This window comes from Canis aureus, chromosome 3 (assembly GCF_053574225.1).
Source record: "Canis aureus isolate CA01 chromosome 3, VMU_Caureus_v.1.0, whole genome shotgun sequence".
Classification (NCBI taxonomy): domain Eukaryota; kingdom Metazoa; phylum Chordata; class Mammalia; order Carnivora; family Canidae; genus Canis; species Canis aureus.
The window spans coordinates 45,439,768-45,467,618 of NC_135613.1; the positions used below are offsets into that span (position 1 = coordinate 45,439,768).

Genomic DNA, 27,851 nt, shown 5'->3' on the forward strand with positions numbered 1-27,851 from the left:
TCTAAAATCAATACATTTCTTCCACTTATTCAAGTTATTTATAAAACACTGTACATAAGGCCTTGTGCTACACACTGGCAAGGATACAATATGAATCAGATATGACCCCTAAGGAGCTTACAATCTAATAGATAAAACATGTATATGATTATAATAGAAGTACAAAATTTTAGGTGCCACAAAGTACACAGAAGATGAAATGAGCATGGTGGTAAGATTACTTTGGATGAGAAGTATGAACAGAGAAATCACGACAGTGACATCTGACTTAGGCCTTAAATTGAAATAGAATTCAAAAGAAATATTTGGGATGTGCATGTATTTGTATTTGGTGCAGGAGGAGGTGAAGGAGGACAAGGGTATTGGAGCAGAGTGAAAAATGTACCCTGAGGAAAGACCTTTGTGAACGAGAGTAGAAAAGCATGTGGTATGTACAGGGAATCCTAAATAATTCAATTAAATGCATGAAGGAAAACAAAGTTAACCAAAAACAAAAGAGCCAGGCTATGTTTTTGGAATTTTTTTTTTTTTTAACAAAAGCAAGAGAGTGGCTTTGAAGGTTTTTAAGCAAAAGAGTAAAGTGACCTAAACTATGTTCCAAAAATATTTAACTGTATGCAGGAACATATGCAGGAACATAGTAGAAGTAAGACCGTTAGTTAGATGCTATGGGAATAGTTCAGGTGAGAAGTAATCAAGGCTTAACATGGAGCAGCAGATATAGACATAAAACAAATTACAAGATACACCTTGTGTTAAGCATGTCTTTTTATTTTTTGCATTTTGGTGTTTTGACATCAAAGAACTTGCTGACCCTGGAGGGACTGGCCCACCCAAGGTTAATCAAATCCTATACGTAGTAAAAGATTTACCCACAAGCACCCTTACATCTGCAAACCAGCCAATCCAGAGCCTAACCCTTACCAACTCCTTTTCTCAGGCTCTCAAATCTCTTTCTGGGTCACTATCCACCTGCCCTAATCCCCCTTACAACAGGAACCAGAGCCTTTTGAAATTATCCAAATGAGCCAATTCTAAACCTGTTTGTTCTGCTTTGTCTATTCCTCCCACAGAAACCACAATAAAGGTTCTTGTCCATGTTTCCTCTTGCTTGTTCTATCTCCTGACTGGCCCTTGTACTTTCCTATGTGGAACCCTGTGTGGCATGGCATACCTTGCCTCCTTTTTCTATAGATCCATGAATATTTAAAAAAAAAAAAAAAAAGACTTCTCCCCGCATAAGAGTCATTTCCATGTCTATTAAAACATAAAAACATATCTTAGGCACCCTTAAAAGATAGCAGATACAGAACTGATAGGACTTGGTAACAGATAATAACAATGCCACTTAAACTTTAAATTTCAAAGAACATCCACCTGTATTTTATAATTTAATTCTTATAATAACTTGTAAGATATTTAAAGTCATGTTTTACAAGTAAGAAAACTTAAACTCAAAGGTCTATTTAAATGCTCAAACTCGTCCAATAATTCATCTGTTTCTTTATTTGTACATTAAGGTTAATAATAGTACGTATCTCATACAGTTAAGGTGGGGATTAAGTTAGTTTTCTAAAACACAGTTAAAAAGTTCAATTGTAGACATGTTCATATTAGATATCAGTGATATCTTGTAGCTGTCTGGTGGCAGTTCAAAATGCAAGAGTAAAGTGAATTTCAAGGAACAGAAGTTAGAGTTGGAGATTCAGATTTGAGAATCTTTGTATGGAGATGATAGAAAATGAACAGAGTCCTAAAATAAAAACCTAAAGGGCACAAAGAGAAGGTAACAGAGCTAGAGGGAGAAGCTGGAGATAAAAGAAACCAGAAAAGTGGCATTTAGACCAGTAATAAGTGAGCCAATAAAGCTCAGGGTTGAGGAGAGGAAGATCAATATTGTCAAATGCTACAGAGAGGCAGAAAAGTTAAGAAAGCCCATTGAATTTGATGACTTTTGAAAGCTTTCAGTCACTCATTACTGACCTTTGAATAGAAACAGAGACAACAGACTGCAAGGGTTAAAGAATGAACGTAGATGTTTCTGGTTCAACATGTAAAGACCACAAGTCACCAATCTTGTTTTTATCACAAGAAAGACTTAGCAAACTGAAAATCAACAGGTCTCTTTAGATCCATCAGATCAGTTTATAGATAAACCACTGGCCCCAAAGTTGGACAAGCAGGAGAAAGAGAATCACAATTTAGTGGGAACAAACACTGCAACTAGGGTGTTTGGTAGGAAATAATAGGTAGTGAATGGTAGGAAAACTTAAAGTGTAATTGACTGCTGGAGACTGAGTGTAAACTAATTTTAAAGATAAAAACTCCCAGGGCCCAGTCTCACTAACCGAGCCCTACAAAGACATCCATCAGCCTCTCAGGAAGATGATCAGAGAAAAATGCCCTCATAATTCCAGCATGGGAATAGGACATAACCATTCTAAAATATACCCAGAATGTTCAGTTTTCCTTAACAAAGGTCTGGCTTCAAGGAAAACTATTTTAGCAGAGCCTAATCAACATGGGGGAAGGGAAATAAATACACAACTCCAAGTTTTCCTCTACATTTCTTGTTCTACCTGAGGAGGAAAAAAATATGAGAAAGACTTGTGAAGGTCATAGCTCAAGGTCAAAGGTCCACTAAAAGACTAAGACCTAATTATAGGATTATGGAACATTTTCTCTCCCCTCAATATCTTACCATCACACCAATAGGTCTCCTTCCTGTACAATAACAGGGGATTGAAATGGGAAGAGCTGCAAGGCTCAGGCTCCAAGGAGTCTCTAGGGGAATGTAAAAAAAAAAAAAAAAAAAAAAGAGAGAGAGAGAGAGAGAGAGAGACAAAAAGAAGGACACTGGAGGAAATTGAAGCCTCATAAACCTACTGCTACAGTAAACACAGCCTAATTCCTAGCCAGATAAACATAAAATTTCACACTAAAAGGCTTATTTACTTCAGTTCATATTACATGATGCAACATGTTCAGCTTTTAAACAAAAAATTACACAGCACATCAAAGGCCAAAAAACAGTCTGAAGAAACAAAGCAAGCATTAGAGCAGATTAAGATATAGTAGAAATTTTGGAATTGCCAAGATTGGGAATTTAAAATAATTATTCTTAATATGGTAAGAACACTAATGAAAAAAAAAAGTGGACAGGTAACATGAAAACTCAAAGAACTGAAAGGAAATGCATAAATTTGTAAGAAAGTAGAATAGAGGGACTGGGCAGAGAGGTGGGACAGGGGCATTGAAGAAAGACTGGCTGTTTTATCATGCTGGGAGATTGTTACGCTAATGGCAAACACCTAATACAGAAAAAAATGGGAGAAAGTAAAAAAATGTTAAATACATGTTTCATGAGATCCTTTCCAAGATCAGCATTAAATCTAAAAGGAAGAAGATGAGAAATAACATATTAGGTCAAACAAGTGGTTGTAATTTTAAAATCTGAAATTTTGCTTTGACTGGATAACATGGCTATCTCAAAAAAGTGAAGGTTATACTACTTCCCACCTGATTCTTTCCTTAATAGGTAATCTGTTATGAATCTGCCATTATTTAAGAAATCCCCAAGAGAATTCATGAATCCAGCTTAATTTTACTTTGAGATTTCCATACCTATAAGTATAAACAAAAACCAGACAGGATGCACAGTAACCAATATTACTCACATACGTTATTCATTCGTTCAGTCAGCAAATATAATGCTTTCTTCATTCAAGGCAATAGCAGTGAACAGAACAAAAATGTATGCCCTATGGAGTACCATAGTTTGGGTGAAGACACACTGATAAGTAGAGATAAGTTTTATAGATAAGTTTAAACCAAGGTTGAGGAACTGGAAGTGCTGGGAATTAGAAGTATTATATTACTTTATGAGAAGTGGTTAGAGAAGGACTTTTTGATAAGATGACATCTGAAGGAAATAAGTGAGTCATGAAAGTATGTGGGGGTGCAATATTCCAAAGAACAGCAAATGCAAAAAAAAACAAAACAAAACAAAAACAAAAACAAAAACTCCACAAAAAAACAGCAAATGAATTGGCCGTAAAGTGGGAAAATAATGTGTCTGATATTGTTGTGGAACAATCAGCCAAAGGGAAGAGTCCAAGGTGAGATCCTGTGGGGCTCTGTAATGATGTGAGTTTTTACTGAATGAAATGGAAAAAACTGGAGGGTTTTGAGAAGAGCCATAGTGACTACCATGTGTAGGGTGTTAGTAAGAAGACCACTTAGGTGGTTACTATAATGTTACAGGGACTTCTATTAGTCTTGATTTATTTTGCAGGTAAAAATGATAGACTCTGCTGATGGAGTGGGGCATTAGAGAAGCCAAAAGAAACTGCAAAGTTTTTTTACTGAGTAACTAGAGGAGCAGAAATTGCTATCTAATGAAATGGCAAAGACTGCAGAGTAGAGAAGAGGGGGAAATAAGGTTAGTTCTGCATATGAATTATGAGATGCCTATTACCTTCTAAGTACAGATGTTGATTTTCTTAAAGTCTGGTTTTTGGAAGAGGTGCCGGCTAGAGATATAAATTTATGAATCATCAGTGTACGGGTGATTTTTAAAGGCATAAGACAAGAGTGAAGGAAAGGGGTCTAAAGACTGACTGCAGCAGCACTCCAATATTTAGATATGGGAAAGAAGAAAAGGTACCACCAAAGTATTTTGAAAAGAAGTAGCCACAAAACAAGGAGAGAACTAGGGAGGAGTGGGGTCCCAGAAACCAAATGAAATGATTCCAAACGGGAAGCGGAAGGGCTAAGAAACTGAGAAATAAGACCTTGCATTTCGATGGGCGCCTATTGCCGACCTTCACAAAAAAATACAAAAAACCCAAAAACCAAAAACCAAAAAAACGACTTCGGTGGAGTGGTAGAATGGACAAAGGGCCCTGAGAACCATATTCGAGAGAGAATGTAAGGGTCTCTCCCAGGAACTTTCAGAGTCCTGTTAAGAATGATAAGCTGGGCTGCAGATTGGAGGAGAGATGCTGAAGGTCTGAGAAGAGAGAACAAAAGTGGTCTGAAGTGTAGGAGAGCGGATGAATGAGCAAACTTTAGTGCGGCCGCTGGGGCAGCACCAAGGCATCTTTCGAAGTTTGCAAGCAAAACGGGTCCTCAGAGCTGTGCGCTCTCCTCCAGCTTCTCTCTCCAGTGTTGCAGAAACGTCCTTAGCAGGAATGGGTTTTAAAGCACGAAGGCAGGAGGCAGAAAACACCTGGACCACAGAGCACAGTGAACCTGCGGGCTGAATGCGGGCAACAAGCTTGACCGGCTGACCGGAAAAACCACCCCAGGAGCGTCGGGAGGGAGAGCGGTTCCAAACAAAGTAGATCTTTTCCCGTGGGGCGAACACGGCAGTTGGGGGGTGGGGTGGGGGGTCAACAAGGCCGTACGAGGCCAAGGAAGGGGACAGTGAGGCAGGAGAGCTCCGAGGGCCGTCTGAACACGGATGCAGGAGCCCCGATCTAAACGAGCTCCGTCAGGGACCCAGAAGGACGGGCTAAGTTCTCAGCGCCGGACTTACAGCCAGAGGTTCTGCTGCTTGCGGCTGTTTCCTGGAGAGGTGGGCATGGTGGCGACAGGCGGCGGAGTGCTCGGCCGCCCCTTCCCTAGCTGCTTCCGGAGTCCCTGGACCCCAACGGCCCGCGTCAGCGGCTCGGGCCGAGGCTCCGGAATGTTTGCCGGGCGTCATGGAGACGGAGGAGCCCCGGCTCAACAAGCGGCCGCGCGGTTGGCTGGCGGCTGGAGACCGAGAGGAGGGCGGAGGCGAAGGGGAGGGCAGAGGGTTGGTGGAGCAAGAGGAAGCTCCGGACGACGACTAGAAAAAGGAGGCGGGCGGCCCGGGCCCCAGGCCCCTCCCAGGTTCTGAGTCTCCCCGGCTGCAGGCGGATGGATGGGGCTTCTTCAGGCGGTGGCGGCAGCAGTGAAGGTGGCGGCGGCAGCAGCGGCAGCGGCTGTAAGTGCAGCCTCCATACACCATCTCTCCTCTCCTAGTCCTGATTGGGATGAGGGGCTCCTAAGGTGTCCCCGGTCCCCTTTCTCCCCCTCCCCTCCCCCACCGTGGAGCACCGCCCGGAAGACCCTTAACTTCCGGGGAGGGGCTGCAAGAGAACGCGCCCGGCCCGCTCCCCCTCCCGGAGGGCGCCGGCCCCCCCGAGGCGCATGCGCAGCTGCCCTCCTCCGCGCTCCCCCTCCCTGCCCGGTCTTTTGCTTTGGCGGCGGCGGCGGCGGCGGCGGCGGCGCGCTGGGAATCCGCTGCGGTGTGAGTTCGTCTCGCCCAGTTTGCTTCCGCCCCTTTCTCCTGTCGGCCCCGAATACGGTCGGGGTGGGGCTAAGCTGACCATCCCCCCTGTGGCTCCGCCTCTTTTCCCCTGTAGATCCGGGTTCGGTCCCAGCCCCTGGGAGGCTCCTGCTTGCACTGCAGTGCCCCGTGGTGAGCGGGGTCCTGGGCGGGCCAGCCCATTTCGGAGGGGAGTGAGGGAGGGGAGAGACACTGGAAGAGGGCATTAAGATGAAGGAACAAGGCCCTGACAGGCCGTGGGAAGATCCCTGGGGACAGATGCCTACCCCTCCTTGAAATGGCCTTGTTCTTGCAGCTTTTCGTGGAAAGACCTCTGGCTTGGAGCCCATCTCTGGTCCCCGTTTGCTGTGTGACCTTGGGCAAGTCACTGCCTCTCTCCAGGCCCCTGTTATCCCTAAAGCTTCCTCCAACGCTTAAACTCTTAATTTTGCAGAAAAGCTTATGCAGTTACAAGACTGGCCCTTCTACTGAGGCCCGCTTAGCCCAGATGACGCGGAGTTGACCGAACCTTCTTTCTTCAGTCATGGATGGAATGAGGCGACCTATTTATTGGGCCGCTTTTATTCCTTGACCGTCGGTTACAAATTGCATGTCTCAAGGCTAATTAATGTTTTCCTAAAATTGTCATGGGATCCTTGTCCTAATTCTTGGCTATCTTTTAAAAATTAGAGACAGGCTGAGAATTAGAGACATGGTGAGCTTGTGGTATCATCGTCTCTGGTCTCGTTACTACTGAGGCTCTCTTTCTTTGATCCAGATGGTGTGGTGGCTCGATTCTCCCAGTGCCTGGCTGAGTTTCGGACGTGGTTAAGAACCAACTGGTTGAGGTTCAATGCAGACAAGACGGATGTGATGCTGGTAGGCAGGGGCACACTTGGAGATTAAGGGAGGGAAAGTCCAAACTCCCTCAAGTAATATAAATACTCCGTTACCCTTTCTGTATATTCCAGTGTTTGAGAATTGATGATAGGCCAATAATTTCCAGAGTTGGGGGTGAGATAAAAATAACATGTCAACAATATTAGGGCTATAAAAATAACATTTTGTGGTAATCTGATAAAGTGGGGTCATTCGATAAAACTCTTTATGTAAAAAAAAAAAATTATGGAAAAAAAACCCTGTTACTTGAAGAAACAAAAGGCTATGTAAGTGTTTTGGGGTGGCATTAATAATAAAAACTAAACTAACAAAAAGATGATGCTGATTCTTGCATAGATGTGGGACTTCCGAATGTATTGCATTACTGCTTTGTAACCTGCATTCTGCGTACTAAAGTAAAGGTAAACTCTCAATCAGATATCCTTTTTAAATTTTTTGACATGCAGGTATTTTCAACCAAATTAATAGATATTTGTCAATTTTTACCTGCATTTCATGTGTAGGTTGACACTTTCAAATAAAAATTTAGTAAATAGTCTATCAATCTCAGAAGGACTCACAGACTCTGAAAATGGTTAGGTAGAGAATTTGTTTTTAAGATTTTGAATCTGCTGCATTCAAACAGTCCTAGAGCCTAAATTGTTACAGGTATTTTCTTGGAGCATTATGAGAGGTTCCTGGGTTGCATAACATTTTGTTTATGTAGTATAGGTATATATCTTATCTTTGAGTCAAGTATTGGTCCTGAATAAAAGGTTATATTTCTTAGGTATATGTAAACTGCCAAAGACTTTTTATTTATTGGTTAGTTTAAGGTACTGGTTGAAGTAAAATTGTGACCTTAAAAGGCTTTTGTTAAAACCAAAATAATAATTGAAAGGGGTGTGTGTGTGTGTGTGTGTGTGAGTGTGTGAGATAGCCTCTATGAAAATATTTAATGACTTTTAATGGAGTATCTAGTAAATTGCTTAAAAATGATTTCCAAATATGATAGCAGTTTTGAGAAACTTAAATGTGGTGAAAGTTAATGTTAGTTTGCCTGAAAATAAGGAAGCCTTTAGGTGGGGAATGGGAGCTCAAGAGGCATTTATTCAGGCTTTGTATAGTGGTTTTTTTGTTTGTTTGTTTTGGGACATTAGCCACAAACCTCACATAAAGTTGGAATTAACCACACTTTTTAGTTTAACTTTAAAATATTTTATTATCCAATTCTAACAATTACCATTTTAGACATCATATTAATAAATACTATATAAACGGTAATGATTTTAAACAGCTCATAGGTATTGGTGTATTTTTTCATACCTTTAACTCTGTTATGTCTTATTTTTAGGTCTTCTAGTATCGGTAGGCATTAAAGATTTATATTTTGTTAACCTAAGTATAAATATTGATTGTTTGCACTTAAATACAAAGAAGACATCTGTTGAATTAATCCAAAGTGCTGAAAAACTCAGGGAAGTGGATGGAAGTAACAAGGAGATAGAGTCTGGTTTAATAAAAAGAAGAATGTTCTAAACGTACAGCTTTTTCTGAAAAGAGCAGCCTCTTCATCAGACAGTAAGTCATTGAAGGTGTTTTAGCATAGGCAGAAAAGCCTGATAGTGGGGACACGTAATGAGGGATTCCTATCTAGACAAGGTAGAAATTGGCTAAAAGACCTCTAAGGTCCCATCCAACACTAAGATGGTGTGTGGCTCATGAATGTTAATTTTCATATATTTGATACTGAGGAGGTAAGCAAGAGTTTTTGAGAAAAACTTTACTTTCCTTAAAGTGGTTAAATTTTGAAGGATAAGTATATCATGAGAATAAAATGGGAATAAAACCATACTGAATTCATTAGTAATATGTTACTAATGACTTAACAATATTGGATTTCTAACTTTATATATTTTTAGAATATCTAAGCCTAAAAAAAGGACGGAACCCACATTTACTAAAAAGGGAGGAGAAAAACATAGAGGGAATTTTTCCTCTAAGTGATGCCACTTAAAATTAATAAAAATGATTCACAATATTAATAAACTTAAAAGTCATTTATCGGTAAGAAGGATTCCCTTCAAATAAGTCCCAGATCCGATTTTCCTGACAATTTCAGAATTCATTCTATAGCCTAAGGGGCCATGATCCCCAGCTTTTTAATCATAATTGGGATTTTTTTTGTTGAGGTTTAACTTAATCAAAGAGTAAACGGGCTTAAGCAAGCAAGTTATTCCTGTACCTTGCATTTTGACAATACTTTTTAATTTCTGTGAACTAAATTTCATATATTAGTTTAAATGGAAAATCCTCCTTTATCCCATGTTATTTTAAAGCCTGAGTTTCTACCTCTAGGCCCCTTATTCTGTCTTTACCCACCCCAGGTCTATGCACATCAATTGTTCTTTGTCTTCAGCTGTTTTCCATCAAACATCTCAAAGTGAAAACTATTTAAACAGAAACTGACTTTTCAGAAACTGTTTTTTGAGTCCAAAGGACTAAGGTAATTCAGTAGGGTAACTCTATGTACCTGTGCTAAAATATTTATTCTCCCCCCAAGGAATCCTGAAAAACACTTTTATAAAAGTATTCTAAAAAAATAAAATGAAAATACTGTACAGTACAGTTAATGGTAAAAATTGTTTGTAGATTTGGGAACCTTAAAAGTTTTCCTTTCTCTTCTTTCCCTTGCTTTTCTTTCAGTAGAAAATGTGCATCAGATGTTTATGTTTAATTGGTTTACAGACTGTCTGTGGACTCTTTTCCTGTCAAATTACCAGGTAATGTCCTTTCACTTAGCAGCTACTTCATATACCTGTAAATGCACAAGTTATTCATGCACAAATTATTATCGGACATAAGAATTTCAAGTTAATGTTGAATCTTTGGAAAAAGGAAACTGCTTAATAGAGTGTAGAATTTTAAGGGAATACAAATAATTTAAGAAAACAGCCCATATTGCATTGTAAGTTGAGTATTAAAGAAAAATTGTAAATGTGCACATTTATGCAGTATATGGTGGTGCTGGCATCACATTATTTGGAAGGAATGACTTTTTATATTTGGTTGATTTGGGTAATCATTTTTGAAATTGCATTAAGAACCCTTGAACATTTAGGGGAAAACAATCTTTTTGAAATTAAGATTTTTAAACTCCTGGTTGAGTAAAATATGTTAGTGCATGTTTTAATATCACCTTTGCATTAGCCAGTATCTGCCTTAGTAGTGGAAGGGAAACATGTTTGTTATTTTGCAATCATTGGCGGTGCAGTCATGAGAGTTGGCGTTGAAGGCCAATTGGCAGTTCTAGGCCAAAATTTTAAAATAGACTTTCAAATTGCTGGCATTTCAGGCATTGCAAATAAGCAGGTTTTCCCTAAATGCAGTCAAGTCAGAGATCCATCAAAGAGCAGCTTTTCAGTATCTCGCATGTAGAAAATTTCTCCAATTGTGCAAAATCCAAACGTTGCACAATCATGTTGCTCCTGGCATCTCAGGAAGTGTGTGAGGGGAAGAGAAAAAAGCCAATGAGATGTGAGGACAGCAGACTACCTGTATCCACAGTCCCTTTCCTTAATCTCTCTGCTCTGACCTCTAGGATTTGGGGATGTGGGATTTTACATTTCCTGTCAGGAATCAACTGAGAGAAATACTTGTCCAGAGACAGCCGCTTTCAAAGCGCTCTACTTTGCGCCCTTGCCCTTGTTGCATCACAGCGACATCCGTTTTCCAGCAAATGCACTTCAAAAAAGGCCTACATGGAGAACACGACGTATCTTTTCCGCTGCGCTGTGAAGGCTGAACGCGGCTTTTTCCGGCGCTCTTCCTTGCCCTCTCTGGTCCCTTCGGGCCCTCTCCTTCAGCGGGCGTCGCGGATCGGCTGGGGCGGGGGAGGCGCGTCGCGCGGAGATGCCCACCTCCCCCCAACACCCACCTTGGCTCCGCCCCCTCCGCGCTCCTCCCAGGGAAGGCTGCTGCCGCGGGGCCGCGCGCGCGCGCCGGCCTTTTCCCTCCGGTCCTGCTCAGCCCCGGCGCCGCGAGGGGGCGGAGTGGGGTGTGGTGGGCGCGCTCGGGCGGCTCCTGCGCGTTCCCGCCGAAGCAGCGGCGGCGGGAGCGGCCGAGGCGGCGGCGGCGGCGGCGGCGGCGGCTGGAGTCCTGTAGCCGAGTCTCACATCCGGGTTCTGGCCGTGACCCAGCTGCGGCCGCCGCGGAGATGTGACCCGTCAGTACGGCAAATATGGCGGAGGTAAGGGAGCGAGCTCCCCCTCCCCGTCCCGGAGCCGGGCGCCCCCGGGCCCTGGCCGGGGAGGAGTGGAGTGGGCCTGGCTAGGAGAGGCCCAGCCCTGCTGGCGCCACTGCCCACCTGTTGTCCGGAACAGGCCGCGCTTTTGGGCGGGAGCTTTCCCTGCAACTTAGTTGGGATGGGTCCGGGGGCAGGAGGAGGCGGAGGCGCAGTTGGACTTCGGGGGCAGTTTGAAGGGTCGAGCGCTGCGTGGTAGTGCGTGCCGAGGGGGGTGAGGGGGTGAGGGGGTGAGGGGGTGGGCGCCCGCCGGGCAGGGGCGTCGGTGGCGCAACTTCGCCGGCCGGTGCGAGGGGCCGAGAGGAGCCGCTGCTTCCTCTTCTGGCGAAGTTTCTTCCCTCCCTCCCCGAGATGCTGTTGCGCCCTTCCGCGTCACCCCCACCCCTTTGCTGCTGACATCCAGCCCGTGTGAATGGGGAAAACGTACGGCAGAATGGCCTTTAGCTCTCCTCCTCCCGACGGTGCTGAGATGAGCGTGGAGAGCTAAACCTGGCCTCCCGCGGGCCGGCCGTTCGGGCTGGGGGACTCCCCGGTACCCCCGGAACCCCCGGAACCCCCGGCACAGTTCATTCCTCCTCAGGGTCGGACCTCTTTTTCTCTCTTCCCATTTCAGAAGAGTTGCTTTCTACCTTTCCCTCTTCACTTTCCCCATATTCCCCCCCACCGCCCCTTGAATATTAAGGCTACCTATTATTGTCTTCCTCTTCTCCCCCCCACCCCCCACGGTGGAAGATTTTTTTTTTTTCCCCCTCTTTTTCCAGTAAACGAGTTACCGAAGCTCCTTTTTCCTCGGTGGTAATTGTTTTATTTTGGGGGGCTTCAAATCTTGGCTTAACTCTTAATGATTCTTTCCAACTTCGTGTTGTGCCACTGGAGATTTAAATTTTGTTTCCGATTTAAATCTTTAAACGTGATTAAAAAAAAAAATACACCCCCCCCCCCCGCCCCTTAACCCTCGAAAGAATTCCGTTATTCTTTACCCCCTGGAGTTGAAGGAGTGATAGTATAGGGGGTTTTAAGTCTACTTCGAGTCAGAGCCTCACTGAACGGTAAGGCATTTCCTTGTATGAATTACTGTTTTCATGGTCTCCGAGACACCCCAAAACAGATTCTGGAATAGGTGATTTTTTTTAACCACCCAGTCCCCAATTTTTGTGTTCATTGTTTGCTAAATGAAGTCAGTAGTAAGTTAGGGGAGTAATTTTGGTAACACCATAATGCCTCCTTTGTAAACGTTGGGCTACAGAAACGTGTAGATTAAGGAAAAATACTACTTTGGATGCTTTTTCATGTACCTGTTGAATGGAGGGACCTAAAAGTTAGCTGTGTTGTGCAGTTGCTCTTAGGGTGTTCCTTCTGCCTTCCTTATGGAAACTAACTTTATATTAATGTATAGTGGAGTATTTGCTATTAAAGGAGCGGATTTAACTATAGCAGGACTCTTTTCTGCCAGTGATGTTTTTAAAACATTTAATACTTTTCACTTAAAATTAAATTTAGAGCTTAGATTTATTTCCATTTTTTTTCTTTGTGGTTAAAGAATATGTATTTCAAGGCACATAAGCTGGAGAAAACATAGTACTGTGTGTTTCACTAAAATATCACTGGATTCATTCCACTGGGCTGAAACAATTTTAGTCCTGGTAAGATTTTTAAGTGTTTCTTTTTTCATATGTAAGGAAGGGGTGGGGGAGGGCTTGTAGTGGCTGAATTTACCTACATTTTGTCAAATAGTCTTCAGTGAATGCCCATTAGATAAGCAGGGGTGTGCTGTAATAGGCGATATGGTTTCTTCCCTGGTAGTGCCACTCACGGTGGTTTGAACTCTAAATTCTGTAGTCATATTTTAAGGCAAGCTATTATTGAAGAAACATAACAGTGTTTGAAAATACAGTAAAATTTAAGAAACGTCACCCATAAGTTTTAACTGCCTACCACACTGAAAACATGTAAATAGAAGTATATTAATATTTCCTGTTTATTAGGAGCAAAGATGGTTGCATTAATGTAGGAGAGGAAAAGCAATACTTTGAGTCACTAGTCATTTCCTAATATTTTCAAGAGTATGTTTTAGTTTTCTTAAAGATTGCATCACTTGGAGAATGGAACTTTTCATGTTCAGTAGGAACACATGGATGGTTCAATTTCAAGAAGAGAAAACCTGAACTTGGTTTTTGGTGCATTTATTTAGTGACCAGAAATCTTTTAAAAAATTTCTTTTATAACTCTTAAGTTGCTTGTAGATGGTTTTATTTTTAGTGAATTTGAAGGAACCTCCATCTGTGTCCTGCAAAAAATCTAAAACAAGTGAAAAAGTGAAAAGTAAAATTAGTGTTTTTCTGATCTCAATATTTTAGTAATTAGAATGATTTTAGAGCTTAGTCATTTTTAAAAAATTAGGTGTAGAAACGCTTGGTGTATAGAGGGCTTTTACTTGCTTTTGTGTGAACTCTCAGGAGATTCATTCTTTATGACAATTTAAAGCATGTGGTAAAATCAAATGTACTGTTGTACTTTTGGTTAAGTAGACTTGAGCATTGAAGTTAACTGATAACATAACAGAAAATACACAGCAACAATATACATTTATTTGATAAATCTGAGGGGAAAACAGGTTATTGAAGAAGTACGTCTCTAGAGAAAAATGTAGATATTATGCTTCTGGGCCTTTTTTTTTTTTTTTTTTTTTTTTAATTTTTAGTTCTTACACAGGAGAATGACCCTGACCTTGTTTTTCCAGAGAGATGTTTAATGTTTTAATACAAATTATTTAGATGTGAGTAGAATATACTGATTTTTCATACTTGATCTGATCATCTTAGGCAGTCCATAGTAGGAAGTATGTATTTAACGGTTCCTCAAATTGTGGTAACATTAAAAACATATTAAATGTGCTTGGAAGGAATGGCACATTCTCCCTTTCTTAATAGTTTTTGATAGTATTTCTCATTAATTATCCCTTAAAATGATTTATCAATCTTCTAAAAGGAGCTTCTCCTAGTCACAGTTAAAGGAAGGAAATTACAGAGAGTTGCAGCTTTACAAAGGCAATGAGAAAGAAAGCATAAGAGGAAGAAATCGTTGATCCTTTGGGTTTTATAAGGAATGTGGTTGTAGGGACCTTTGGGAATGAACAATTTGTCTGTTATTTCAGAGTTTGTAAACACATGAGGGACTTTTTTTCTCCAGGAAAAAAAAAAGCCACAACATAGTGCAAGACCTGTCTTTTCACCTAGGCCATATTGTTATATAAAGAGAAGAAAATTTAATGAACTTGCTTTTCTGTATTTTTAAGTACTTAAAAGAATTCCAAAAGTGATATACATAATGTGTGCTATCACATCTATTTGTTTGCTTCTCTTGAAAATAGACTGCTTGCTTAGTGGTTTTTTTAGTGTATTTGGATTTTGTTTTTTAAGGAAATGGAATCATCTTGATTGCTGTTCTCGACAGTGTTAATTTCAATTCTAAACAAAACTTGTTTCACTGCGATGGATTTAGGCTTTAAATAATTCTCTGTTGTGGTAATGAATTTTTTAAAAAAATATTTGTCCTTTAGTGTATTTAGGATTTATCCAGAGTAATTAAGAACGCCAATGTATGAGAGTCTAATAAAGTTTAATTTGGAAGGGGTAATGAAGTACTTAATAAGGTAGGAAAGGTTAGTTGGAGGAAGTATAAAAGTGGATTAATATTAGAGAATTTTTGTACAGAGACAGTTTCTCAAATCAGAAATAAAACACTGCCATTGAAGCAAGAAACTGATTAATAAAAGTAGGTAAAGAATCACCTATATAGAAATTTCTTGATACTAGCTTGAGTCCCTGTGTATTTCAAAAGGTTTGCAAATGGTTTCAAAATTCATTACAGTGATTAAACTGTTCAAGTACCAGTCATCACTTGGGACCCATTCTGTTTGACTTACTCTATGGATTATAAGAATGACTTAAAATTATGTTTGTATAGATAGGAAATTCATAAAGTAGCACCCTCCAGAAAGCTTTTTGCAAGTTGAGATAATCTTTTTTCCAAAACTCTTAGATTAAAAAAAATTTAGAAGATGCTATTAAACATATCCCATTCCTTTAGCTAAGTATTCCTTAGTAGTAATATGTCTTTTGAGCAATTCATAATAAAAGTAAAGAACTTAGATCTCAAAGGAAATTGAACTAGAAGAAGTCTAAGTCTTTCTGTCTTAGGGAAAATGAAACTGAGCAGAGTTAATGCAGTTTGTCCTAGGTTGTACAGTTAGGCTGTGGCACAGGTAAGAAGAGTGGGGCCTAGGCTTTTGAATTTCTAGTGCTTAATAATAGCAACTCACCCTCTGAATTACTATTACCATAGTCAATTTGCTAGTTTTAGCACCAAGACTTTATTAATCTTTTTTATACTCTAGAATTCCTCAGGGGAAAGTTAAGTGACTTAGTTTTGTTTGGAAGAAGAGAAATGATGAGCACAGTTCCCCTGTCTTCACCTGGAGGAGGGCCTCTAACTACTTCCTGGCTTCTATCCCCGTAACTGTAGAATCTTTGGTTTCGTGTCTAAATTTACTACGTTGGTGATGATGATAAAGAAATGATGGTGGAATTGGTTTGAGGGGAGAAATTAGTTCAGACAGTTATGTTCATTGAAAATATGCTTTGGATTGCCTGGAATATAGGAGTCTAATGATTACTTCATGTTTTTACTACCTTAGTGTAATTATTTTTTAATAATGGTAATATGCGAGATTACCATGTTCTAGAAATATACAAAAGAGAAACATTTAGGGGATCCCTAGGTGGCTCAGTGGGTTAGCACCTGCCTTTGGCCCAGGTGTGATCCTGGAGTCCCGGGATCGAGTCCCACATCAGGCTCCCTGCATGGAGCCTGCTTCTCCTTCTGCCTGTGTCTCTGCACCCCCCCCCCCCTCTCATGAATAAATAAAATCTTTAAAAAAATTAAAAAAGAAACATTTGAACAAACCTGAGACATTGAATACTGTTACAACTATTAGCAACTGAATCATGTATGTGGTGAAAGTATAAAAGTTAACAGTTCATTTTTTAATTTGATTTAGCCTGCTCATACTGTGTGTGGCTGTCTAGTGTTATCTAGTCATGTAATTATGTATACACCTAAAAGAAAACTAGGTTATTTTTCTAAATTACACACCTGTTTAAAAAAAGTGCATGTACTAAATTTTTTTAAAACTCTAAAAGTAGAGGAAGAAAATGAAAATAGCTCATAATTCCACAAGATAATCTCCACTGACTTTAAAAGCAAAACAAAACAATGCATCAACATTAACAAGTGGTTTGGAAATTCTAACAGTGTAGAAAGGTATAAAATGAAAAAAGCTTTATTTCCCCTATCTAATTCCTAGAGATAATTTTTTAACGAATTCTTGTGTATATTTTTGAAGAAAAAAATCTTTGTGTATATTCCAGCCCAGTTTACCCTCTCTATACTGTTTTTTTTACTTCCATATGTATGAGTAAATATGTGTATATGTTTTTTTACATTTTTTCCTCATTCACAAACAGATTTTGTCTCATTCCTTTTTTTTTTTTTTTAAGATTTTATTTATTTATTCATGAGAAACACAGAGAAAGAGAGAGAGGCAGAGACACAGAGGGAGTAGCAGGCCCCATGCAGGCAGCCAGTTGTGGGACTTGATCATGGGTCTCCAGGATCACACCCTGGGCTGAAGGCAGACGCCAAACCGCTGAGTCACCCAGGGATCCCCTGTCTCATTCTTTTTAAAGGATTAATAGTGCTTAAATGTTTGGAAGAACTGTATTTCATTTCTAACTAGTTAAATGATAGATTTAAAAATTTTTCCCCAACTTTTTGCAATGAACCACTTTATGATAGTGACATATTTTGGCATGCTTTTTTTAGCCTACCATAGGGTAATTTCATATTAGCAAAATGATCATTAGAATGGTTAAGCCATTCTATTTTTATCAATAATGTATGTATTTTTATCAATAATGTATGAGTGCGTTTTAAGTACATTTTAATTTCAAATGAAAAATCTTTACTACTTGCATTTTAGTTTGTACTTTTTCTACAAATAGATACTGTTACAAATGAGTACCTGTTTAACAACTTTAGTTTTATTTTTTCCCCTCCTTCTGCCTTTCCAATTTACTTTGCCATTAATGGTAGATGTTTCAGGTTTTTCTGGAGAGTATCGTTAGAGATAACCAGTTCCTAACAAGACGTAGATGATAGTCTGATGTGACACTTGACAGCTTGCAGTCACATTTTAAACATGGCTTTGAACAAATGAAAACCATTTTAAAAAGAAAAAGAGGGAGTTAGGAGAGAGGTAAAGAGAAACTTTTTTTTTTTTTTTTTTTAACTTTTATTTATTTATGATAGTCACAGAGAGAGAGAGAGAGGCAGAGACACAGGCAGAGGGAGAAGCAGGCTCCATGCACTGGGAGCCTGACGTGGGATTCGATCCCAGGTCTCCAGGATCGTGCCCCGGGCCAAAGGCAGGCGCCAAACCGCTGCGCCACCCAGGGATCCCGAGAAACGTTTTTAATATAGTTTTTTCCTTGGAAAATGTAGAAGCATTCAAGTCCTAGACTTTAGTTCCACCTTTACCACCTATCATGAAGTCACTTTATCTTTTTGGGCTGTGAAATCTATAAAATGTCGTAGGCAGGGCAAGTGTTAATTGCCAGGTATATAGTATGATGAAGTAACTTTATGCATTTAAAAAAGTATAGTACTATATAAATGTAAGCTGGTTCTTCTATTCTCTTAAATACCTAAATAAAAAGTGTTCTCATTTCGTAAACTGAAATTTTCTGTATTATGATACTATACTCTTATTTTGAAAGATAATTGTTTTGTCTGTTAGTTGGGTGAAAGTAATGTTTATAGTATAAACCATTTTCAAATGCCAGTTTTCCAGAAGCTGAATTTTTAATTTAACTGAATAGAATTAACTTTCAGGAAACTAACCTGACTCTCACCCTACCCCAAATGAAACAATGGAATTTTATTTTGAGCATAGAATACTAAAATATATGTTTAGCAGCAAACCATCCCTACTTTCCCTCCCCCATGCTAATCTAGGTGTACATCAGTCAGATCACAGTTCTTGAAACATTCCAGCATCTCTGACGTAAAATGATCATTAATGCTATCTTTAAGTAGAGGGTGCTCTGCTTTATGCCAGCTAAACTTAGAAATGCAACCAGTCCTCTAAACATTTGGTATCTTAATTAATGGAAAATATTCGGGGCCTTTTTCAGAACTTTAAAGCGATATATAACCTTACCCAATAAAACAACAATCTATGGTTTGAGGCCTTTTACAAACTACAGACACCATTCACAATTCAGTATCTTCATTATTGCCAATATCTAAAATCATTGAAAATGTACCTTTTATTCTTCAGTAGGATAACATTTTAAATCAGAAACCCTTTTTTTTATGAGAAGACTGTTAAATGAATAATTACTGGAGTGCTTAAAAAAAAACTAAATGTTGAAAGAGCCATTTCTTTTAAGCTCCTAATTTGAAAGAAATGCTGGTTTTTCTTGTTTCTGCGTTGCAAATCATTTCAAAAGTTTACTGAAAAGGAAAAACAGCACTGTGAGGCTACTCTGGATGGCAAACCAGATGAAGATAGTCATCGTTTCTGTAGCCTTGGAGAGAGATTGTGCTTAAACTTGGTAAATAAAGCATAATTGCATGACATAAAGGTGGATTAATACTTTAAAATATTGGTTTGCTGTGTAATAATTTGTGTGGTGGTTAAATCCATTTTGAGCTAGACATGTGTAGCTCTGGCCAAAAGATATTAAGCAAGCTGCAAACCCTTTGTGTAGTTACATTACTCTATCACCCTGCTCTCCAGCTTCCTATTAGAGGAATAGAATTTAAAAAGTAGCACTGTTTTGACTCTATTGTGGCACAGTAACTTTTAAGTTCAGGTAGTGGCGTGACGCTTGAAGATATATAATACCGAATATTCTTAATAGTCTTATTAAAATAAGTTGTTTTTATAGTCCTGAGCCATTCTGAGCATTAAAAGGGAAAAGAATAGGGCCCTTGAAAAAGTGTGCTTCAGATCTAGAATGTCATACTTAAGTACAATAGCATAATGTGGACTGTTCAAAATGGAGTTATACTATCTTATAAGAAATTAGTCTTAAAGGACCCCTGGGTGGCTCAGCAGTTGAGCATCTGCCTTTGGCTCAGGGCGTGATCCTGGAGTCCCTGGATTGAGTCCCAAATCGGGCTCCCTGCATGGAGCCTGCTTCTCCCTCTGTGTCTCTCTCTGCCTCTCTCTCTGTGTGTCTCTCATGAATAAATAAATAAAACCTTTAAAAAAAAAAAAAGAAATTAGTCTGAGAATGCCTAGCCTTTGAAATATTAGGCACTTGTTTTGTTTTTCTTGGCTCTCTGCCTCATTACTTAGCAGAAAGAAGGAAAGTACAGATTTCCTTGACTTATGATAAGGTTATGTCCTGATAAGCCTATCATACGTTGAAAATATCATTAAGTCAAAAATGCATTTAATATACCTAACCTGATGAATAAACAGCTTAGTTTAGGCTAGCTTACCTCAGACATGCTCACAAGACATACATTAGTCTACAGCTGGGTAGAATCCTCTAACACAAAGTGTATTTTATAATAAAATGTTGAATATCTCATGTAGTCTATTGAATACTATATTGAAAGTGAACAACAGAAAAGGTTGTATGGGTACACAATGGTCCTAAGTGTGTTGGTGGTTGTTTACACTCGTGATCGCATGCCTGATTGGGAACTGCAGCTTGCTGCCACTGCCCTGCATCACAAGATAGTATCATACCACGTATTGCTAGCCCAGGAAAAGATCAAAATTTGAAGTTTGGTTTCTACTGAATGTGTATTGCTTTTGCACTATTGTTAAGTTGAAAAATTGTAAGTTGAGCCATCATTGTTGGGGACTGTCTGTACTAGAATAACCCTATCTCTTTGCTGATGCTTTTAGACTTCCAGAATCTCTGACTTCTCATGGGCATGAAATAGTTCTGAATGAATAGGAAAGATTTTAATTATGAAGTGTGTTATTTGAAGCATGTTTAGTTTTTGTTATTTATAAAAGTTTATGATTGTAGATGACTTGTTTATAGTTGTGAATTAGCTGAAGGTAGATACAAGATAGCCACAAATTGTCAAGTAGCGAAATGAGTTGCTAGCAATTTTATCTTTAAATTTTCTAAATGCTTATAGTTAAATATATGAGAAGTAGAATGCTGCAGTAGAAGCAGCACTATAATTGGGAATGTTTATAATTTTTCCATCAGATAACCTAACCTCTCTAAACTTTAGCTTGAAGGTTACTAATTCTGTGATAGTTTAAAAGTATGTTGTTTTTTAGTAAAGTGTACTATTGTATACTATTTGGTGCTTAATAACATTTTACTTTTTTCTTCTGCTTTCTTACAATATATCTTTTATTTAAAATGATGTCTTAAAGTGTTTTGGCCTTCCCTCTCCCACACGTTTTAAGCCAGAGACCAGCTTGTATATACATATAAGCAAACCTTGTATGTAATTTCTTCTGTATTGAAAGAAGAAAATATTTTATTTGTTTGTTTTATAAATTTATTTTTTATTGTTCAATTTGCCAACATATAGAATAACACCCAGTGCTCATCCCATCAAGTGCCCCCCTCCCAGTCACCTCCACCCCCTGCCCACCTCCCCTTCCACCACCCCTAGTTCGTTTCCCAGAGTTAGGAGTCTCTTGTGTTCTGTCTCCCTTTCTGATATTTCCCACTCATTTTTTCTCCTTTCCCCTTTATTCCGTTTCACTATTTTTTATATTCCCCAAATGAATGAGACCATATAATGTTTGTCCGAAAGGAGAAAATATTTTAGAATGTTCCAAGATCCAAAATCAGATCTCTTAAACTACCTATTTTATGACCTATATTTGCCTTTAAAATCTGAATCAATTCCTTATTGTTATCTTTGTTTCTAGATTCAGGAGTGTTTGGAATTTTTCTCTATGTTTAAATAAACATAATATCAGAGAAAGGATTATATAGAAGGTTTTAGTTTGACTTGGATAATTCAGACATTAGAGCTTACTGTGGTTTTGGGGGTCATGCTAGCCATTGAATAATTCCTTTAAATTTTGTAAAAAGTCACTACACAAAGATAATTTTTCTTCTTTTCTCCCCCCTTCCCTCCAGCCATCTGTTGAGTCTTCAAGTCCAGGTAAGTATTTTCTATGTTTTCTGTAATTTCTATTTGACTAATGTTTGTCCTATTAGTTATAAAAAGGCTAGAGGAGTTAGACTATTATCTGACTTGCTTTTCTTCTGAATGCTTCTTTTCTCTGGGGAAAAAAGAAATGGATGAAATATTTGACTGCCCATGAAAGTACAGGTGAGGCTGCTGTGAGTTCAACCTCATGACTATTTGTGGGTTCACTTTTTTAATTAATTATTATGTGCATTTCTTAAGGTTTTGTTATTTGATTTCAAGTATATATGAAGTGTATGTTTTCAAAAGGAGTCATTAACTTCTTAGAAATAATTTGTGCAGGAAACTCAAAGTATTTGAGAAAAAAATAAATGCTTTTAGTGAGGGAGGAAAAAAATAGTATAACCAAAACACTCAAAAATTAATATTTAATGTTGTAAACTAAGTAGGTTATGTTTAGTTTTGAGTATCCTCAAGTTGTACCCTCACACCATGTAGGTTTGGAGTTTCATATTCTCTTCCAAATACAGTACAGATTCATTTTTTCTTAACTTAGAGGCTGCAAACATGTGATTTGAATATGTCTGGGTCACAAAAGTTTTTTGTTTGGCCTTTGTTGTGATCTTAAAAATAAGATGATTTTATATAAAATCTGAATTTAGGCTTCCCATGATTAGTTAGAGGTTCTGACACAGCATTCTTGCATAGCAACAATTGGTTGGAGCTAAAAAGCAGTCAGGAAAGAGTCCAGTCTTTGCCTCAGTGTCCTGGGACTTTAAGAGAGAAGACTAACTTCTTCAATGGAGTACGTGAATTAAGGAATAATACAGTGAAAAAGTCAGAAAGAGAGCTCTCTGAGACATGGTAATATTTTATTTGAATATTTAGGTATGATGTGTTACTGAATTCTCCAGATTATCCAAGCAATCTTTCTGTTGTAAGTTTCAGAGAATGTTTGTAAAAATGCTTAATATGTGCCTTTTTTTTAATGGTTTGAGGTCTTTTTCATGAATACAAATCATTGTACTTTGTGTAGTATAATATATCGAATGGGAGCTAGACTAGTCTACCTTCAGATCCCTTCTAAATGACTAGTGTGCTCAATTGATTGTGAGTTTTGTCATATTTATTTCAGCTGCAAATATCTTACTCTTTCTAATATGATTGGGAGTAAAGTAGAGTAGGCTTTGTGACATTTCTGAAACTCAAGGACTTTTTTTTTAACTTCTTAGTTTTATAAATATGTTTGGGTGGTTGAGGTTGGAAGTAATCTGACCTCAGATAAATAGCAGATTATTATATCCTTTTTAGGACATGGAATTGTTCCCAATTTTTTTTTCTTTCAAACACATCTTTTCATAAAAAAAAAATAGGTTCTAAAAAAAAAAAAATAGGTTCTAGTTGTTTTTGTTAATGTTGTCACATTGCTGATAGAGTTTTAGATATTTTTCTATGAATTTTTGAGACATTCATCAGGTAATCTATTAGGCACAAAAAAAAGTAATTACTTCAAAAGTGAAATTAAATGGGTTTCTCATTTTCCTTTGGATTTGAATTGGCATATGCTGAACTGGAATAGTGGAGCTTGAAGAATACAAATATCTTTGATGGCCTTTACTACTTGAAGTAATACTAGCTGTAGGCAGTTAACAAAAGTTGGTGGGGAAAAACCAAGAATAGAGGCTTCAATGTAAAAAAAATTTGGTCCACTGGTAAAAAGCTGTGGCCTTTGTAACATCTGTACTTTGGAATTGATGTTACTAATTACAGTCACATGACCCAGGCTCAGTGGTTTGTCTATAGACTTTACCAGTGTAAACCTGTGGAGGTACAATACAGGGCTTTACTCGTAAGACTAGTAGCCATAAGAGGTGGGGATTTAGAGAAGGGAAGGAAATAAAATTATTAAATGAGTCACATGATGTGTTATAAAGTTTACCTTTTGAATCTTTGAAAAGATGTAGGGTGCCTTTTAGTAATTTTTAGTAGGATACAGTTTTATGACCAAACTGGTATTTGCCTTAACTCTGAAGCATATTTATTTACACAAAGCAGCAGACTCCATACCTCTAATAATTTATTTTAGGGATTTTTTTTTTTTTTTTTTTTACCTCTAGCAGACAGCTTAACAGTGGGCCTAGTAATTAACAAAAAGGAACAGGATGGTTAATTGGTTTCAACAAAGTAAAAAAGCTGGATTAAACGAAGAAGTCAGATTAAGGCAAGAAAAGATGTGAAATTGAAAGTTAGCAGAAAACAGTGCAGTGTATTTGTAGAGAAAGCATTGGAATAAGAAGGGGAAAAAGGTTTACCAACCGTTTGGTATTTCATGTAGTGAGAGGGTGAAGTGGCAAAGCTTTAAATATAATTGGCTTTGCAAAAAACAAAAAATGGGAGACTTTAGGTAAGTAATACAACATTCATAGTTTGGTGCTATGTATTCATGTGAGTTTTTTTTTTTTTAAGTTAGTGGAAGAGTATAAGTTGTTAGGAATTAAGCATAATTATTTTTTTTACAGTATTTGTATTCAATAGGAATTATATGTTATGATTAGGATAATAGTATACAGGATGGTGGTGTGAGGTAGTTTTAGGATCTTCCTGCCTACAAAGAAGAAGAAAAATAGAGCATTATTTGTAGGAATACATGATTATTGAATAAACATCTTAGAAGATTGCTGAGTCAACTGAAAAGTTTTGGGAACATTTTTCTTTAAAAACTCAAAAAGAAGGGATAATGGTTGGGACAAAATTGCAACTAAATTAGGAGCTCTCAAGCTGCTCTCATGGAATTTTTGTGTCCAGTCCCTCAACCAGTACTAAGATGACCTAATAAAATTATGCCATACTTAATTTCTTAATTCTCCAAAGAAATTGATATTATAGAAACTATAAAATATGTTTTTAAGTCATTCTAAAGTCTTCAAGTCATTTTGTCTTTGATAGTGTTTTTAAACTCATTTGTATTATAAGGTAATACCTGATTTAGAAGTTATGTATTTAGTTATTTCATATTTAATATCAGTCTTCCTCGAAGAGCAGAGTGACTTCTAAGTGCTTTACCACCTGACCTGGCTTGCAGTTCACCCATCTTAGTAAAAATAGGTTCTCTGCAGCGTACCTGGGTGGCTCCGTTGGTTAAGCATCCACGTCTTGATCTCAGGGTTTTGAGTTTAGGTCCTACTTAAATTTTTTTTCTTTGTAAGAAAAACAAGTTCTCTTCAAGTATTTGAGGCAAGATACCTACTGTTTCTGAGGCTAGGGCTTGCAGGAGGCTTGGAGTACAGTAAAAGCACAGGCATTAGAATTTGTAGACCCAGGATTTAAGTTACATCCTTGCCACCTACTGGTTCCATGAGTTTAAACATGCGCATCACATTTTTGTTTTCATAGGATTATTCGAAGATTAAATGAAATATAATGTATGTGACATGCTTGAGCCATAGTATTTGGCACACAGTAAGCACTGAAAAATGGTATTTACACTGAAAATTAAGGGAGATGACAAGAACCTTCAGCCTTAGGCACCCTTTATCCCTAATAGTCTGCTTTTCAAGAAATTTAGCCTTTTGACTCTTTGTTTTACTTCCTGGTTCTCTTACTGGACTGAAGAAAGAGTATATTGATGTAATATATTACTAATTAATGATGTTAATCTTTATTAATATAAATTTTTATTAATACAACTTATAGCAGTTTAACAGTTTAAATTGTTAAAAGAAATTGCTGATTGATTTTTTAAATGTTAAGTAACTTGTTTATTAGTAAAAACATGTTTTTGTAAACTTAAGTCCAAGTTTGGCAATAGCCAAATGTGGGGATGGTTTACAGAATGTATATGCCACGTATTTGCAATCTAATACTACAGGCTTGACCCTATTGAGTATAGCAGTATTCCCCAGCCACCAGGCTAAAAATAGATTAGCTTACACACTAGTTAACTATTGGAATATTTTTAATGACTTTCATAAGAGTTCTCTATGCAGTTTTAATAAATTTTGGTTTTATATTCTATATCTGAATTATTTCAGACCAAAATCAATTAAGTAAGTTAAGGATAGCTACCTATATGTTAAAATATGTTTTTGTGGAAGAACTAATAGACTACTACTTGAGTGCAGCTGTATTTTTATTAGACTGTTTATTCATCTGACTGTATATTTCACACAGCTTATTCTCATGGGCCATAAGGATTCATGCTCATTGGGTCTATTAAATATCAAATGATTAAGAATTGTGATTTTTCTCACACGAATGATCATTCTATTTGATATGACCTTTTATTCTTTACAACTGAAATTTCATGTTTAAATGAAAGTACACTTTAAAAGCTGTACCTACATTTTTAAAGCTGTACTCTCCTATCCCCCATACTAGTTGTAATTTTAACTGTGAATAAATAAAGGTGAAACCGGGCAAAAAATAATCCCTTAGAGAAGAGATTTTTTTGTAGAGGGTAGGTAATAAGTAAGGGCAAGAATTATAGAAAATACAATACTTAATGTGCATAGCTTTTCTCTGATACTTTTATTTGACTTCTATCCAGCTACAAATAACATGCCCATTAAATTAATATAAATAAGATAACAATTTAACTTATTATACTTTTAAAAATATTTTTTACCAGGAGGTTCGGCAACATCAGATGACCATGAATTTGATCCATCAGCTGACATGCTGGTTCATGATTTTGATGATGAACGAACATTAGAAGAGGAAGAAATGATGGAAGGAGAAACAAACTTCAGTTCTGAAATAGAGGATCTTGCAAGGGTAAATAAGAGCTAGAGGATGAAGTAGTTACAGCTTTTTTGTGGAGAGTGGAAATATTTGAAATTTTGGTTCTCTACCTTTGTTTTTTGGGAAAAATGATGTATATAATTGATACTGAAAAATGTTATGTGGTTGTAGGTGCAATATTGAAAGTTTGAAATGAAAGGCATTTTTTAAAAAAAGAATTACTATTACATGGAATAGAATTAAAATAGTTATTTTAGTAAAACATCACAGGTATCCAGTCAAAAATGTCTATATAAAGAGGATGCTTGGGTGGTTCAGTCAGTTAATCATCTCAACTCTTGATTTCAGCTCAGGTATGATGATCTCAGGTTCTTAATCGTGGTTATCATCTTCTTCATTTCCCATTTATTCCCTAAAGTGCTCTAGATAACCTCTGCCCCTTCCTGTAAAGATGACCAATGACCTTACTGTTCTGTCAGTCACTTTTCTCTGTTCTTCACTCTCACCCATATTCAAGAATTACTGCTCCTTCTTTTATTTGAATTCCGGAGTATCCACTGTCTAGGTTTTCCTCTCTGTTTGTTTCAATTCAGTGCCATTTGCAGTCTCATCTTTCTTTACCCAAGGTTTAAATTTGGAATTCCCCAAATCTCAGTTTTGGACTTTCTTCTCTCTGTAAGTCAGTGCTCCTCAAAATGTAGCGTGAAGGTCAGCTGCTTCAGAATGCAGATTCCTATACCTCTCCCCAGGCATACTGAATTAGAATCTCTGTGGGATGTATATACATCAAATTTGAAAATTACTAAATTAGGTGATCTGATCTAATCTATTCCTGTGATATCAGTATTCTTTAACATTAACATATTCCCCGTCCCCAGTTTTATCTAACCCTCTGCTTAACATTTCTGCTTGAATATCTCAGTAGACATCTTTACATTTTAAGTGTCTAAAAGGTGCCTGAGTGGCTCAGTCTGTTAAGCATTCGACTCTTGGTTTTGACTTAGGTCATGATATCTGGGTTATATGGTCAAGCCCCACAGTGGGCTCTGTGCTCAGTGGGTAGTCTGCTTGAAGATTCTGTGTCTGCCCTACCTCCTGCCCGCTCTCTGTCTTGTGCATGCTCTCTCTCTTTCAAACATAAATAAATCTTTCTAAAAAATTTCTTTAAAAATAAATAAATAAATCTTAAATATTCAAAGCAGAACTGTTGGTTGATGTTTTTCCCTTATCTGTTCCTTCCATGTCTTCAGCTCAATAAAAAATGGCACTATTTTACTTTGTTGCCTAAGAAATCAGGGGGTCCTCTTTCTTCAGTCTCAGTACTTGGTCCTAAATAAGCTTATCATTTCTACTCACAAATATCCCTCTTACCTGACTGTTGTTTGATCTCTGCTGCCACACTCTAGGTCAGGTCACCATCATTTC

At 38.0% G+C, this 27,851-nt stretch overlaps 2 protein-coding genes across 21 annotated transcripts in view; one reads left to right on the top strand and one right to left on the bottom strand.

Moving 5' to 3' along the window:
- DNAI4 (dynein axonemal intermediate chain 4) overlaps positions 1 to 6,050 on the bottom strand; it is a 99,637-nt gene extending 93,587 nt beyond the window's left edge. Inside the window, 2 exon segments of the mRNA XM_077892201.1 lie at positions 5,540 to 5,647; positions 5,649 to 6,050. Coding sequence (XP_077748327.1) covers positions 5,540 to 5,647; positions 5,649 to 5,707 — 167 coding nt within the window. The 5' untranslated portion in view covers positions 5,708 to 6,050.
- MIER1 (MIER1 transcriptional regulator) overlaps positions 5,814 to 27,851 on the top strand; it is a 59,221-nt gene continuing 37,183 nt past the window's right edge. For 2 of the 20 annotated variants that reach the window (XM_077892205.1, XM_077892203.1), the window contains exons 1-2: positions 21,833 to 21,869; positions 26,314 to 26,459. In XM_077892205.1, coding sequence (XP_077748331.1) covers positions 21,839 to 21,869; positions 26,314 to 26,459 — 177 coding nt within the window. In that variant the 5' untranslated portion in view covers positions 21,833 to 21,838. Of the gene's footprint in view, positions 5,972 to 6,162; positions 6,278 to 6,510; positions 7,175 to 8,597; positions 8,756 to 9,880; positions 9,958 to 11,256; positions 11,424 to 12,420; positions 12,527 to 13,098; positions 13,121 to 21,673; positions 21,699 to 21,832; positions 21,870 to 26,313; positions 26,460 to 27,851 lie in introns of those variants that run through there. The other 18 variants (XM_077892206.1, XM_077892207.1, XM_077892211.1 and 15 more) reach the window with 18 other exon arrangements.